General features: G+C 43.8%; 3 protein-coding genes across 3 annotated transcripts; 1 reads left to right on the forward strand and 2 right to left on the reverse strand.

Annotated features, from left to right (window-relative positions):
- Positions 1 to 84: 84 nt before the first annotated feature.
- On the reverse strand, positions 85 to 3,468 carry nprl2 (NPR2 like, GATOR1 complex subunit). The gene is made up of 11 exons (XM_084464131.1): positions 3,043 to 3,468; positions 2,868 to 2,959; positions 2,377 to 2,545; positions 2,146 to 2,254; positions 1,832 to 1,968; positions 1,513 to 1,610; positions 1,393 to 1,429; positions 1,209 to 1,302; positions 782 to 899; positions 518 to 660; positions 85 to 382 (listed from the first exon to the last, which is right to left on the reverse strand). The coding sequence occupies exons 1-11, from the start codon at positions 3,118 to 3,120 to the stop codon at positions 315 to 317; spliced, it is 1,143 nt and encodes a 380-aa protein (XP_084320257.1). The 5' UTR covers positions 3,121 to 3,468; the 3' UTR covers positions 85 to 314.
- A 142-nt stretch (positions 3,469 to 3,610) lies between these two features.
- On the forward strand, positions 3,611 to 7,921 carry hemk1 (HemK methyltransferase family member 1). Its single transcript, XM_084463574.1, has 11 exons — positions 3,611 to 3,823; positions 4,457 to 4,639; positions 4,875 to 4,966; positions 5,064 to 5,157; positions 5,484 to 5,621; positions 5,817 to 5,881; positions 5,979 to 6,028; positions 6,169 to 6,274; positions 6,595 to 6,690; positions 7,032 to 7,142; positions 7,402 to 7,921. The coding sequence occupies exons 1-11, from the start codon at positions 3,761 to 3,763 to the stop codon at positions 7,433 to 7,435; spliced, it is 1,032 nt and encodes a 343-aa protein (XP_084319700.1). The 5' UTR covers positions 3,611 to 3,760; the 3' UTR covers positions 7,436 to 7,921.
- Positions 7,922 to 8,078: 157 nt separating this feature from the next.
- cisha (cytokine inducible SH2-containing protein a) lies at positions 8,079 to 10,430 on the reverse strand. Its single transcript, XM_084464696.1, has 3 exons — positions 10,087 to 10,430; positions 9,258 to 9,424; positions 8,079 to 9,008 (listed from the first exon to the last, which is right to left on the reverse strand). Exons 1-3 carry the CDS (start codon positions 10,104 to 10,106, stop codon positions 8,479 to 8,481), a joined length of 717 nt encoding a protein of 238 aa, XP_084320822.1. The 5' UTR covers positions 10,107 to 10,430; the 3' UTR covers positions 8,079 to 8,478.
- Positions 10,431 to 11,985: the final 1,555 nt, after the last annotated feature.

The following is an 11,985-nucleotide window of genomic DNA, read 5'->3' on the forward strand; positions in this document are numbered from 1 at the left end:
CTTCGCCTCCAGATGGGGGCAGAAGTGGGTCGTATTCATTCTCTTAACTCAATAACGGTCTCCTGCTTGTTCGCTATGGGTCAATCTGCTTTATTAGGCAGACGTATAAAACATTTCAAGTGAACCAGGCAGCTACAAACGAAAAGTACTGAAAATAAATTCACATACAATCCAATAAATTTATAAAATCCTTCTAACTTTCAACATTACTTCACAAGTCAAATATAAGGCTTTTCAATGGTCTTTGGGAGAAACATCTTCATTCAAGGCAGTTCTTAAGAAGGCAGATCCATCCAGTGTTGGTGTGTCTCATGCTATTTCCAGCAGACAATGATGTTTGGGTCATTCTCTAGCCGTTCATCCAGTTCTTTGTAGCTCATTCCTGCAGGAATAAAACACAAAACAGCACACAGGACATCAAAGTCTTGGAAGGCTCTCTTGGACTTGGAATTATTCAAATATATGTATTATTGAACTACTCAGTCAAGCTAACAGAGACCACCAGTGCTGGACTTGCCTGTTTTACAGCAGATTTCATCATAACTGTGACAGCCGGTGTACAGCCGCGGGGGCTGGCACTTCTCGTCACGACACACCTTCACAGGATACTTCTGCAGTCTCCGTATCAGCCCCTTCATCAGGCCGAACTGAATGAGCCTCCTGAAACGGCAGGACAGGGCATGTGCACACTTCACATTAGTTGTGCGCACAATTCGGAGGTTTTTTCTCGCTTAAAGTCATTCAGTGTGTCTTTTGGATGTTATCGCTGCACGGCACGGACCTCTCGTCCACTCTCTGAAGCTGTGGTGAGTAACGAGAGCAAAGGTCTCGAACCGTTGTCCCCGGGGTCAGACCACAGTACAGCTGAAACACATCTCTGAGATTGGCCTGCTTCTGACCTGAGCCACACAGAGGAACAAATGCGCGTGTTAAAGGTGAAGGGAAAACCGTACTTATATAGTGCTTTTTTTTGTAACCAGAGGCCACCCACAGCGCTTTACAATATTGCCTGACATTCACCCATTCATGCACAGATTCACACACCGACGGCGGCGAAAGCCAGCTTGTTCGGGACCAGTAAGGGTTAGGTGCCTTGCTCAGGGACATCTCGACACTCGAGGCGCCAGGGATCGAACTAGCAACCTTGCGGTTACCAGCCAACCCGCTCTACCTCCTGAGCTACATGCCGCCCCGTCTGTCGTGGATACCTTGCTTTGTGACGTATCTCAGGCACTCCTCCTGAATGGACTTGTTGTCTATGAGGCTCTGGACTGTGGGGGTTGTGCAGTACACATTAGAGTACTGGGGTGGGAGAAGATAAAATAGCAATTAGCATAGGATCCTTACTGTTAATTATCTCTGGCAATGGATTGGTCTAGATCTGTACTGTACCTGGAATATTGAAACCATGGTGACAACACCGTAGTACCTGTCAGAGGAAACATGTCAGCGCCAACCTGTCTGGCATGATATCTCATCCAATAGAAGCCCAATCAAATAAGATGTACTTACAGGAGATTCTGCACCGCTATGCGAACGAGATTTAACTCCACATCTGCCTCAGCTGAGATTTTCTGGATATGTCGAAACCCGTCAATATAGGGCAGGATCTATGAGAATTTAAGAAATAGTTTCAAAAATATGAACATTATTCACTGAAGTACATGCACATTTTTCTGTTGTTTCTAAGGATATTCTATAATTGCAGCCACTCTCAATAATTCCATCATTGCCCTCATTTGCACTCTGCAACCAAAAGGTCAACAATACATGCAAATAAATACTGTATGCTAAAGTGATCCACAAATGTATTTTAGTCAGTAAGACCTGCCTGCTGAGTGGTCAGGTCCCATTGTGATTTAATAAAGTGGTCTTTGCCTTTAGCAAACACTGGAACATCATATTCTTGTACTATGGGTGGATCTTTGCGTTGCTCTATAAGCTTCAGGTGTATCGTGTTGGACTCGTCTGCAAGAGAGAAACAAAGGTGAGAGAGTGAAGCGTCACGCAACACAACACTTATGTGTCACAATGCAGTACGTATATGCAATACATTTATTATATATAACAATCCCATATGTGTATGTAATACATGTATCATGGGTCAAAATGCAATATGTGTATGCAATGCATGTAACCCATTACCTATTGGTAAGGTGCATGCCCCAGTAGCGTTGAGCTCTTCTAATAGCGTGGACATTATAGGAAGGAGTTTCTGCTTGCACTCCTCATTGGATATGAAGCCAGTCTCCAGCTGCAACACCATACAATAGTCAGACACGCCAGGGTAATGTTAAGACATCATTATGAAAAGTAACATTCAATGGACCAGGACTAGTACTAACGTGTGTTACACAGGGAGCGATTTCCCATTACCTCCAGGGTGGTCAGGTACCCAGAGAGCTTCTTGACTATGGGCTCCAGGGCACACGTCTTGCTTTGCGCATCACAAACAAGACCCAGGTTAAAGAGCAGTGCGTTGCGGCTGTACTTTTTATGTTCAATGCATACCGGGCACCCAATTAGTTTCTTCCCCATGGCAGTCCTGCAAATTAAACATCATGTTGACTATTATCAGGAGGAGGGGGATATAACTTGGAAAGTCGAGGGGAAATTAGAACCACAAGAAAGGAGGGCTGTTATGCGTTGGTGTCACTATTATTTAATGTAGCAAACCACTAATTAGAGGCCTTTTTCATTTCAAATCTACTTGAGTGCCTGGACCTGGATTCATTATTATCACATCACTTTCTGTTGTTATAATTTTCCTCTTATTTTTCCAAGTTGAATACAATACCTCAACAGTGGCAGGCAAGACGCATTTAACATAGTTCTGGAAATAATGTATTATTCAGCAGAGTACGTACACAGTGATGAGTTTGTTTTGTAGTTCTGGCTTGGTAATAATATACACCTGCACGGTATCGAACAGCTCACGAGAGATGTACTCCTCCGGCACCTGGAAGATTGATCTTTATCAGCAATCAATCACGAAATGCACTTTTTGCATGTACATTTCAGAAGCTCTTATTGTACACTTACCTGGTAGGTGATCTTTGGGCCGAGAGTAGGGTGAAACTCACTGAAGAAGACGCACTCTATGCGACTCGCCATGCCCATGACAATCCAGTTAATGTCCCAATCGAAAACCTAACTGCGAATGTAAATATAAGTAGGCCTACAAGATTTAAGAAGTCGTCAGTTGAGGCATAATATGCTCCACTTGTCGCCCTGCCTGCCTAGATTGTCACAGTCGTTTTTCAACTTTGAGCTAACTCCAGCTAGCTTTAGCCCTCTAAGTAACATGGACAGGACACACCAGAAACAGTCTGCAGATATTCCATCGCCTTGTAAATTGTGACATAGCAGAAAACGAGGTATAAGCCTACATACGGGTTAAATGTTTAAAAAGCTGTTTCAAATAAGCAAATCACTGTATAGTCAAGCCTGCAACAGAACGTGGGTTTGTTTACGACAGTCAAAACAGTCGGATGTGACACTGCGCATGCGCATGATGAGGTTCAGTCCACCGTAGCATCACAACATTACCGGAGGTTAAAGCACACGAGTAGTACATACGATCAAATGCTTTTATGATTAAGATATCCAAACGGTCTGGCTTTGCTACGGGTCTAAAGAAAGCACCACTAAATACATGAAACGCTGATCTTAAGAAAGCCTTCTGTAGTCGAGAAGAACAAAGGTGCATGCGAAACGAGGCGAACCGTTTCGATACACTGCTCACAAGACAGCACGTGTTATGTGGGGGAAAGCAATATACACATGCAGACGGTTCGGCCGCTTCAGTAGAACTGGGCTAAAGGTAAGGCTGCTGCAGTAATCAACGTTTTATGGGACGGATCAACATCCAGGGAATTTGTTAGCCTGGTGTTTCCAAAGTCCAATAAACTAAGTTGTTATTTTCGTGGCTGGTGAATGCATTTTTTTTTTACTCATTCTGGGCTAGACAGAAACAGTGACGGAATAATCACCACCACATGCAACAATTGTTATTATGTATCCGTCGTAAAAATGAACATAAAACGAACCAGAAGTGAAATGGTGGTTATTATGCATAGCAGTATTTGCCAAGCTGCTGTCTACTGTCTTAATACTGCAGTTTTACAATCAGTGCCACTAGCTATTATTTATTAGTCAGTAGCAACATGTTTATTGCAAGTCAACCATATTGACCTTTGCTGTAGATGACATGGCATATGCACGGGTGAAAAGTCCTTACTGAAAATTGAATCTAAATTGTAATCAAAAGTCGAATCATCTCAAGTTGCATCCAACTCATGGTGACAGCCCTGGAATAAAAGGAACAAGGCATTGACTGTGAAGCTTTCAAGTGCATCAGGCCTCAACAAATGTGATGGTCAGGGTTGAGTTGGGCTGATGACTAAAACATAGGCCTTATTTTCCTCGAAATTCGATTCACTCTGGTCCTCTTCAGGGAATTTGTGGCACGCAGTCACCCCCCGTATCAACTGACCCAGCACCGCCTCCCATCCCGGGTTCGAGCATGACAGCGTTCCAAGCAATGCACCTGTGGAGAAGGTACTTTGAAGAGAGGGGTGTGGCAGAACCTGCCCACTCCAGCCAATACATCGTTGCACATCTGCTGGGTGCTAAAACGGTGAGAATATGTTGTGACTGAGTTCGAAGCGAATGGCACAATATGGCGTTCCCATGCTCCTTAGACCTGCGCTATGTAACTTGTTCACTGCAGCCAATGCTTTGGCGCAGCCTAGAATAATGAACCCATCCACCCACGGATCAATCAACACAGGGAATCCATTCGTTGGCTGTAGTTGAATTACTATTTTCTTGGTTTTGAAAATGCAATTCTTATATTCAATATGTGTCCACAGATAGAAAGCCTCGGACATGAAAAGTTGAACAAGCTTCTGGGTTGTGACAAAATGGAGCAGTTGTGGGAGCTTTGTATCAAGCGGCTTTCCAGGTACAAAGTGTATCCGCAACACCTTTTCAAGTGTACTATTCTTCTTGTAAGAAAACTTGCATAAGTGTGTGTGTGTGTGTGTGTGTGTGTGGTTTAGGATGCCTGTGCAGTATGTGATTGAGGAGTGGGACTTTCGAGACTTGACCCTTAAGATGAGACCCCCTGTTTTCATCCCCAGACCGGAAACAGAGGTGAGCGATTGGGGAATATTCTTGTACACATCACCAGTAAGCCCTCATGTTCATGACGAGCACCAAAAGAGCTCAGTGTCAGCATTGCCATTGGTTCCCTATGGGACAAGTGGCGGTGTGACACCTACGGTTGACGCTAACCTCGGCACCCCTACGCTCAAGAGGGGCCCATTGCTCAGAGTTAAAGTGGCTATATGTAAGAAAGGGACAGTACTAAATCATAAAAGGTGTGGTTCCCCAACCTGGCAACCAGCGTGAGCTTCGGGTCTTGGGAGGAGGGGGCTACTATTATTTGAATACAGACTTCTTCTTTGTTTGCGGTGCAGGAGTTAGTTGAACTAGTGCTTGCAGACCTCCAGGGAAAACAGGACACTGGAATGCATGGTATACCTCAGCTGACATGCTTAGAAGTGGGCTGTGGTTCCGGTGCCATCACGCTCAGTCTGCTTAAAGACCTTCCTTGGGTAAGGTGTGTGTGTGTGTGAGATTTGTTTCTTCTGTCAACAAACTGTAATTCATAGAATCACAGCATAGCTTCCAATAATGTCAAGTAAAATGCAGTTTAGCAACTTTGTCAGCTTTACAGTACATCGGTTTTACCTTTGTTTGCTGAAATAGCAGCTTGTCCTTATTATGTATCATTGTTTCACCTGCCCCAGCTTAGAGCCATTGCATTGGATCAAAGCAAGCATGCAGTGGATCTGACAAGAGTGAACGCACTAAGGTAGCCATCTTGTGTGCTACTCTTAATCTATTAAAATGCATTAGGGTAATGTATTTTACATATACACATTGAACTCTGATGGAACCTTATTCTACAGATTAGGCCTTGGAGATAGACTGTCGATTCATCACGTAGATGTCATGAAAGGTGAGGCCAAGGTGAACGACAAGTGGGATTTGAAAAAATAAGGCTTTGTTTTTACAATAATCTCTGATCCTATAATGACATTATTATAATGTACTGTATATAATGGAATAAATCAGAAGAATTTATGATTCATGTTTAAGAACCTGAAGTCCTTTTGAGTCTGGGTGACTCCATCTCAACTTTGGTCAGCAACCCTCCGTACCTGTTCTCAGAAGATATGACGCTCCTGGAACCTGAACTCCTCAGGTAATAAGCCCAGCAAACCAAAACGTCTACACTGTTTGTCAGTCATTTGCAATTTGATAACTGACGATGTGTCATGAAACATCAGCTCACATCCTTTGTTTATATAACTGTTATAAATGGACGTTTTATTGTATTGGGGGGATATCATACCAAGATATATTATCTGGAGACCTTTTGAGTCTGCATATCGTTTCTAAAATTAAAAAGAATGGCTTTGAAAGTGATAGCGTTTCCACTAATTAAAAAGTCTGAGCCAAGACGTGTGTCTTCCTGGTGTGGGCTTAGGGGTTCTGAGTACTGGACTACTGTGACACCCTCAGGTTTGAAGACCACGCTGCCCTAGATGGAGGCGAGGAGGGCCTGGACGTGATCAAGCAGATCTTGACAGCGGCTCCCAAGATGTTATCCATTCATGGGTATTGCCCGTCCTCCCTCCGCTCATTTACACACATATAATGTCCCCTCCGTTGTGAGCATGGCTTATTCAAAACAATTCGCATTGACACAATTCGAACAGTTATTTTCCATCGTGCTATTTCTGATGATGTGTTCTGTGAATTCACCAGACCCCTTTTTGACAGATGCGTCATTCTAGGACAAACACAGGTGTGGCTCATAACACTCAATCTGTGTCTGCTCGCTTTATGAGTCAGGGACCGGGTCGACTACAACGAGAGCAGATGCACTCCTGATGACACGGCTATGGAAAGGCTCTATTGAATGAATCACCTTTTGTTCTGATTCCTGCACTTCCCAGACATGTTTATCTGGAAGTGGACCCAAGACACCCCCCGTTAATCCAACAGTGGGTGAAGGATAATGTCCCCGGGCTGAGTTACCTCGAAACACGGCACGACATCACAAACAGGTTGGTCTGGAGGAAGGATCTGGGTCACAACTACCCGGTCCTCACTCAATGCTAAACAGTCAGGTGGTCATTAGGTTCGCAGTGATCAAAGCAAATGAACACATGAACACGTTTATGATTATTGAAGGGGCAGAAGTGTCTCTGTGCGTGCGTTTGTCTCAGATGTAGCCTGCGTCTTGGTTCACTGTGGTGTCAGCAGCCACAAGTCGAGACACGGCTCATTCCCAGTATTACTGACAGAGAACTTCCTGTGCCCCAGGCCCCGCTTCTGCATCCTTCGGAGGGAGCGGTAACACGATGCAGCGCAAGACCGACCTCGCTCGGGGTGCCAAACTCTGGACCGGACTGACTTTACCGTTTACCGCGACTGTAGTCTGGATCAACTTGAAGACTGTCTACCCCCTCACTAAATTGGTAAACACAGATTACGGTCCGTTACTCCGACAAACTCACCATCAACAAACACAGTCCATTTTGTATTAATATACATTTGCCTACTGTTTTTTTCCGAGTGGATCGGGGGGGGGCAGGCGTGTGTGGTGTCATCACCAAATTGTGTGCACACGCCACAAGAGAGAGGCATGAGAGAGGCTTGAGTTAATTGCCCAAGCCTTTCCTCAGAAGCGGCCTTCCTGGAATCTGTGCCTCCTAGAAAGCACTCACTGCCTCTGGGAAGCGGCTGATGAATGACCCTCCCCTCCGCTCGCTCTCCCCGCTCCCTCACATGCAGATTGTTAACCAAAAACATACAATTTGGCCTTCGCTCTCGCACGCAATGTACTTCTCACACACTTCAAGGACGCCCAAGTATTTGTCCTTTCAAAGGTCGCAGTCTGCGCAAATATCTAGAATAACATACAGTTTTTGGGGTATGAATAATAAAGCCAAAGAATAACCTCAAGTGCCAAAAAAAAAAAAGCAAGCCACACATTGCACTCCAGTTGATTATTTTTAATAGAAAAATGTTGAGACAAAATAAGGTACAAAATACTAATAATGACAAAATGAAATGAACAAAAACTGGAGTTCTGGAGTTGTACACATTGTGCACATCCAGAACCAATGGGGGTAGAATAGATGTGGAAAATCCACACATCTACAGTACCAAAGTGTTTTCTTGCAATTCACCCTGTAGACGGACCATGCCGCCGACTCTTGGCCAAATCAAGTCTAAATCCAGACACAAGTGTCAAGTGTTCGTTCCTGTATAGAATCTGTCCACTGTGTGCCCTTGCGTCAAGCATTAAGAGCCCCGTGACTCCCCCCCCTGGCTGCACCACAGTTTTATGGTTCCTTTTGTTCCGTTGGGGGCCGCGGCCCCAGGGAGCCTCTTCCATCATACCTTGAAGGGGTAGTCCTTAATGTAGCCCAGCAGCGGCCTGGGAAGGGGCAGCCGTTCGGGGTGGTCCGAGTGTCTGTTGATGGTGAGGCGCGTGAGGTGCTGCAGCGAGGGGAAGCCCTGGGACTTGTACACGGCCGTCCGCAGCTTCAACACCACCGAGGCCTCGTTGGCGCTCAGCTGCTTGGGCGGCGGCGGCGGTAGCTGCTGTTGCGCGGGTTTGCAGGAGGAGCCTGTGTCCTCCTCCTTCTCCTCTCGGACCTTGCGCCCCGGGCCCATGTAGTGCTCCACCAGGCTTGGCACGTCGGGGAAGGACAGCAGACCCGGACGGGCGGGGGAGCTGGAGTCCAGGAGGAACTGGGCCTGGCTGTACTGTATCCTGATGCTGGTGGGGCCCCGGACAGTCCGGACGGACAGGGTCAGCATGTACTGGGGGTGGCTGCTGTCCCGCACCAGGAAGGCCCCCTCAGAGGCCTCCTGGAGAGCCGCGTGGGCCTGGGCGGCCGTGATAGCACCCCAGTACCAACCTGTAGACACACGGCCAGTTAGTACAGGCTCTGTGAAAAGTGTGGCTCATAATCACTATTTGTATACTGAGAAGAGTTTATAAAGCATTCATTTATATTTATATGTGTAGATATATTTATACCTCTTCTGTTAATCTAAACTGAGAGCTCTCATGGAGTAAAATTTTTAAATAAAAACAACGATCTTGGATAAAGCATTATAGGTGTGGTTGCATTCTGGTTTGTGTATCGCTTATGTTTCAACTCTACCTGAGTTTTCTAGGTGACAGAAGTTGCTGGCTATTGCTCGGAGGTCCTTGGTGGGATCCCATATTGGAGGGGGGCTCTGTGCGCATTGGGGTGGGGACACGGCTCCTGGTCGCATGCCCAGGGGGACTGCAGTCGACGGGGCACGAGTAGGCAGAAGAGTCCTAGGACTGATCATGGAAAAAAGGAGTGTTGGTTATTAAAGTGATTCAAAAACAGAAAGCCTTTCTGTTTCGTGTTGACGTTCAACCAAGTCCAGCAAGATGGCAATATTGCAGTACAATATGCATAAGGTCTACGACATAGGCAATAATTAATCTATTTTGGTACTTAGAACTATAAATATTATTTTAATATAAAATGTGGATATTGTTTATAACAAGGTATGGAAGATCAAAAATGAAAAAAATATATTCTAAGCAATTATTTGTTTGTGTTTGTCTGGTTGTTAGTTTTTTAAGGTAATTTTTTTCAGTTTAAAGTGTATTATAAGTGAAGATGACTCAATGGTTGCTATTGGCTATGTAGGGTTAGACTTGTAGGTTATTATATTCAGTAGGCTGATATTCTTAAAACTAATTAGATCAAATGGCAATATACTTTTTTATTAATAGTTTCTTGGGACATTAACTGAGGTTGATGTGTATTTTAAAGTGTTTGCAACTAAGTTTTCTGTTGTGGTGCACTATTCTATTCGATATGAGTCTATTCTTTTGTATATGTTTGACATACTATTCAAGACAAAAATGTGGACGCTTATGAAAAGTCTAGTAAATGGTTGATCGGTCTGAACAAAACATTATGTTCTCTCACAAAAATAATTGCACCTTACCTTTGAACACAAAGAATCATACTGAATCCAGCAGCTTAATTCCGATTGACGATTCCTCTTCCACAAAATAATAAATGCATATGTCTTAAGCGACAAAATAAATCTACTTTTACAAGAAATTATGTCGGTCCCACCAGAAAATGTTGGCAGCGTCAAGACGCGGAAATGCTGAGCGTATTGGAAGAAGGTCTGGGTTCCTCTGTTCAAATAAACGCGAACGTATCGCTAATGTATATAGTCCCTAAACGTCCAACAACGCTAGAACATAGACCCAAGACCATAAATAAAAACACTGAGCGGCTACACGGAGTGTTGGCTCCTGAATGCGACGCAAACGTGTGAAGGGCACAGTGTAGGCTTGGCTTTTAAAAATCACCAATTCCTAGAATTCTATTCTGAGAACTCTTCAGTTCACCAGCGGCTCTGACGTCACATGAGCCGCACAGACTACTGTTGGATCACCGCGCGTACAGAACGGATCGGAGCGGGCCATCGCACCGTATAACCTTTTTATTCTTCCTATTCTGTTATTGTAAGTGATCAACCGTGTGGACTTTTGGGGTTTTTAATGTTGTATGCGACGGGGTTTAGCATATTCACCCCCCGTCCCTGCACTCAGTGAACCAGCGCTCCCAGGAATCGCAGGCCAGCTTCCCTCTATCCACTTTCCAAGAATAATTGCGAGTTATCTCCGCCCACTGGGCTGTTTTGGCCTATCCCACATTCTCAGAAACCGGCGCCTCACTATTAAGATAATAGGAATGCACGCAGGCTGTTTCCAGTAATATAGATTTTCCTTTGGTATAAAATAAAAACGGTGGTTTGGTAAGGAGTTTTGTTAACTAATTGCATGCACAAAATAATCACTTAAAACCTTTCTGAAATATGCTACAATGTCACTTTATGTTAGATAAGAGTTGATTTTACACCAACGCCCAAAATTCAGCCACGGACATAATAATTTGTTATCTCGTCTAGATTAGATGGCCTATTTAATTTAATAATATGTGTTTGCCCAAATGTAGGCCTATTCGTTTTCATCGTTCAATCGGTTTAGTTAATTTCTCGGAAATCAATTTGCAAAGCTTTCCACTCAAACATCAAGAAATGTTGTATTTGTTTTGTCTCACTATTTAGCCCTACACATGTTGTCTTGCATTCTTCTTTGAAAATAAGATCAAGTCACAAGGTACATTAATCTGTGCTGGAGATTTTAACACGGTAATAACTAGAGAGGACACATCTAACAATAAGAGGACTGTATCACCACAAAATAAAATCCTGAGAAAGGGCCTAGAGGAGATTGGCTTACTGGATGTCTGGAGAGAATTTTTGTGATATCGGCTCAAGGGACATTTCAGACCACTCACCGATGTATCTAACATTGTACTTGGATAGTAGACCAAAAATAACAATTTGGAGACTCAATACAGCCTTGCTTAATAACAAAACTGTCATACAACAAATACAAGCTGAAATTAAAACTTATCTTGAAATAAATTATAATGGGGAAGTAAACCCAAATATACTATGGGACGCTTTGAAGGCAGTTATTAGGGGTAATAGATAATTGGCTAGAAATTATTAAAGAGATTCACGAGATGGAAAGGTTAACTCTTCTGCTTACATTGGCGTATGATTTATATATTGCAAGATGGACAAAATGGAATATATATTTGCTAAGGGTGTGGTTTGTGATGTGTTGGGATGTCTTATATCTTATAATCCTGTTTGCTTTCCGGTAGCCAAGTCAATTCTACAACCTCTGTGACCCATGCAACATTTGCGATAATAACAAAAGAATACTGTCGTGCCGACAGTTGTATCTGTTATCTGTACTGTCTATATCATTGTTTTGTTGCAAAAATGCTCAATAAAAACTAAGTATTAAAAAAAGAA

Source organism: Micromesistius poutassou, assembly GCF_964030765.1.
Source record: "Micromesistius poutassou genome assembly, chromosome: 2".
Taxonomy (NCBI): Eukaryota; Metazoa; Chordata; class Actinopteri; order Gadiformes; family Gadidae; genus Micromesistius; species Micromesistius poutassou.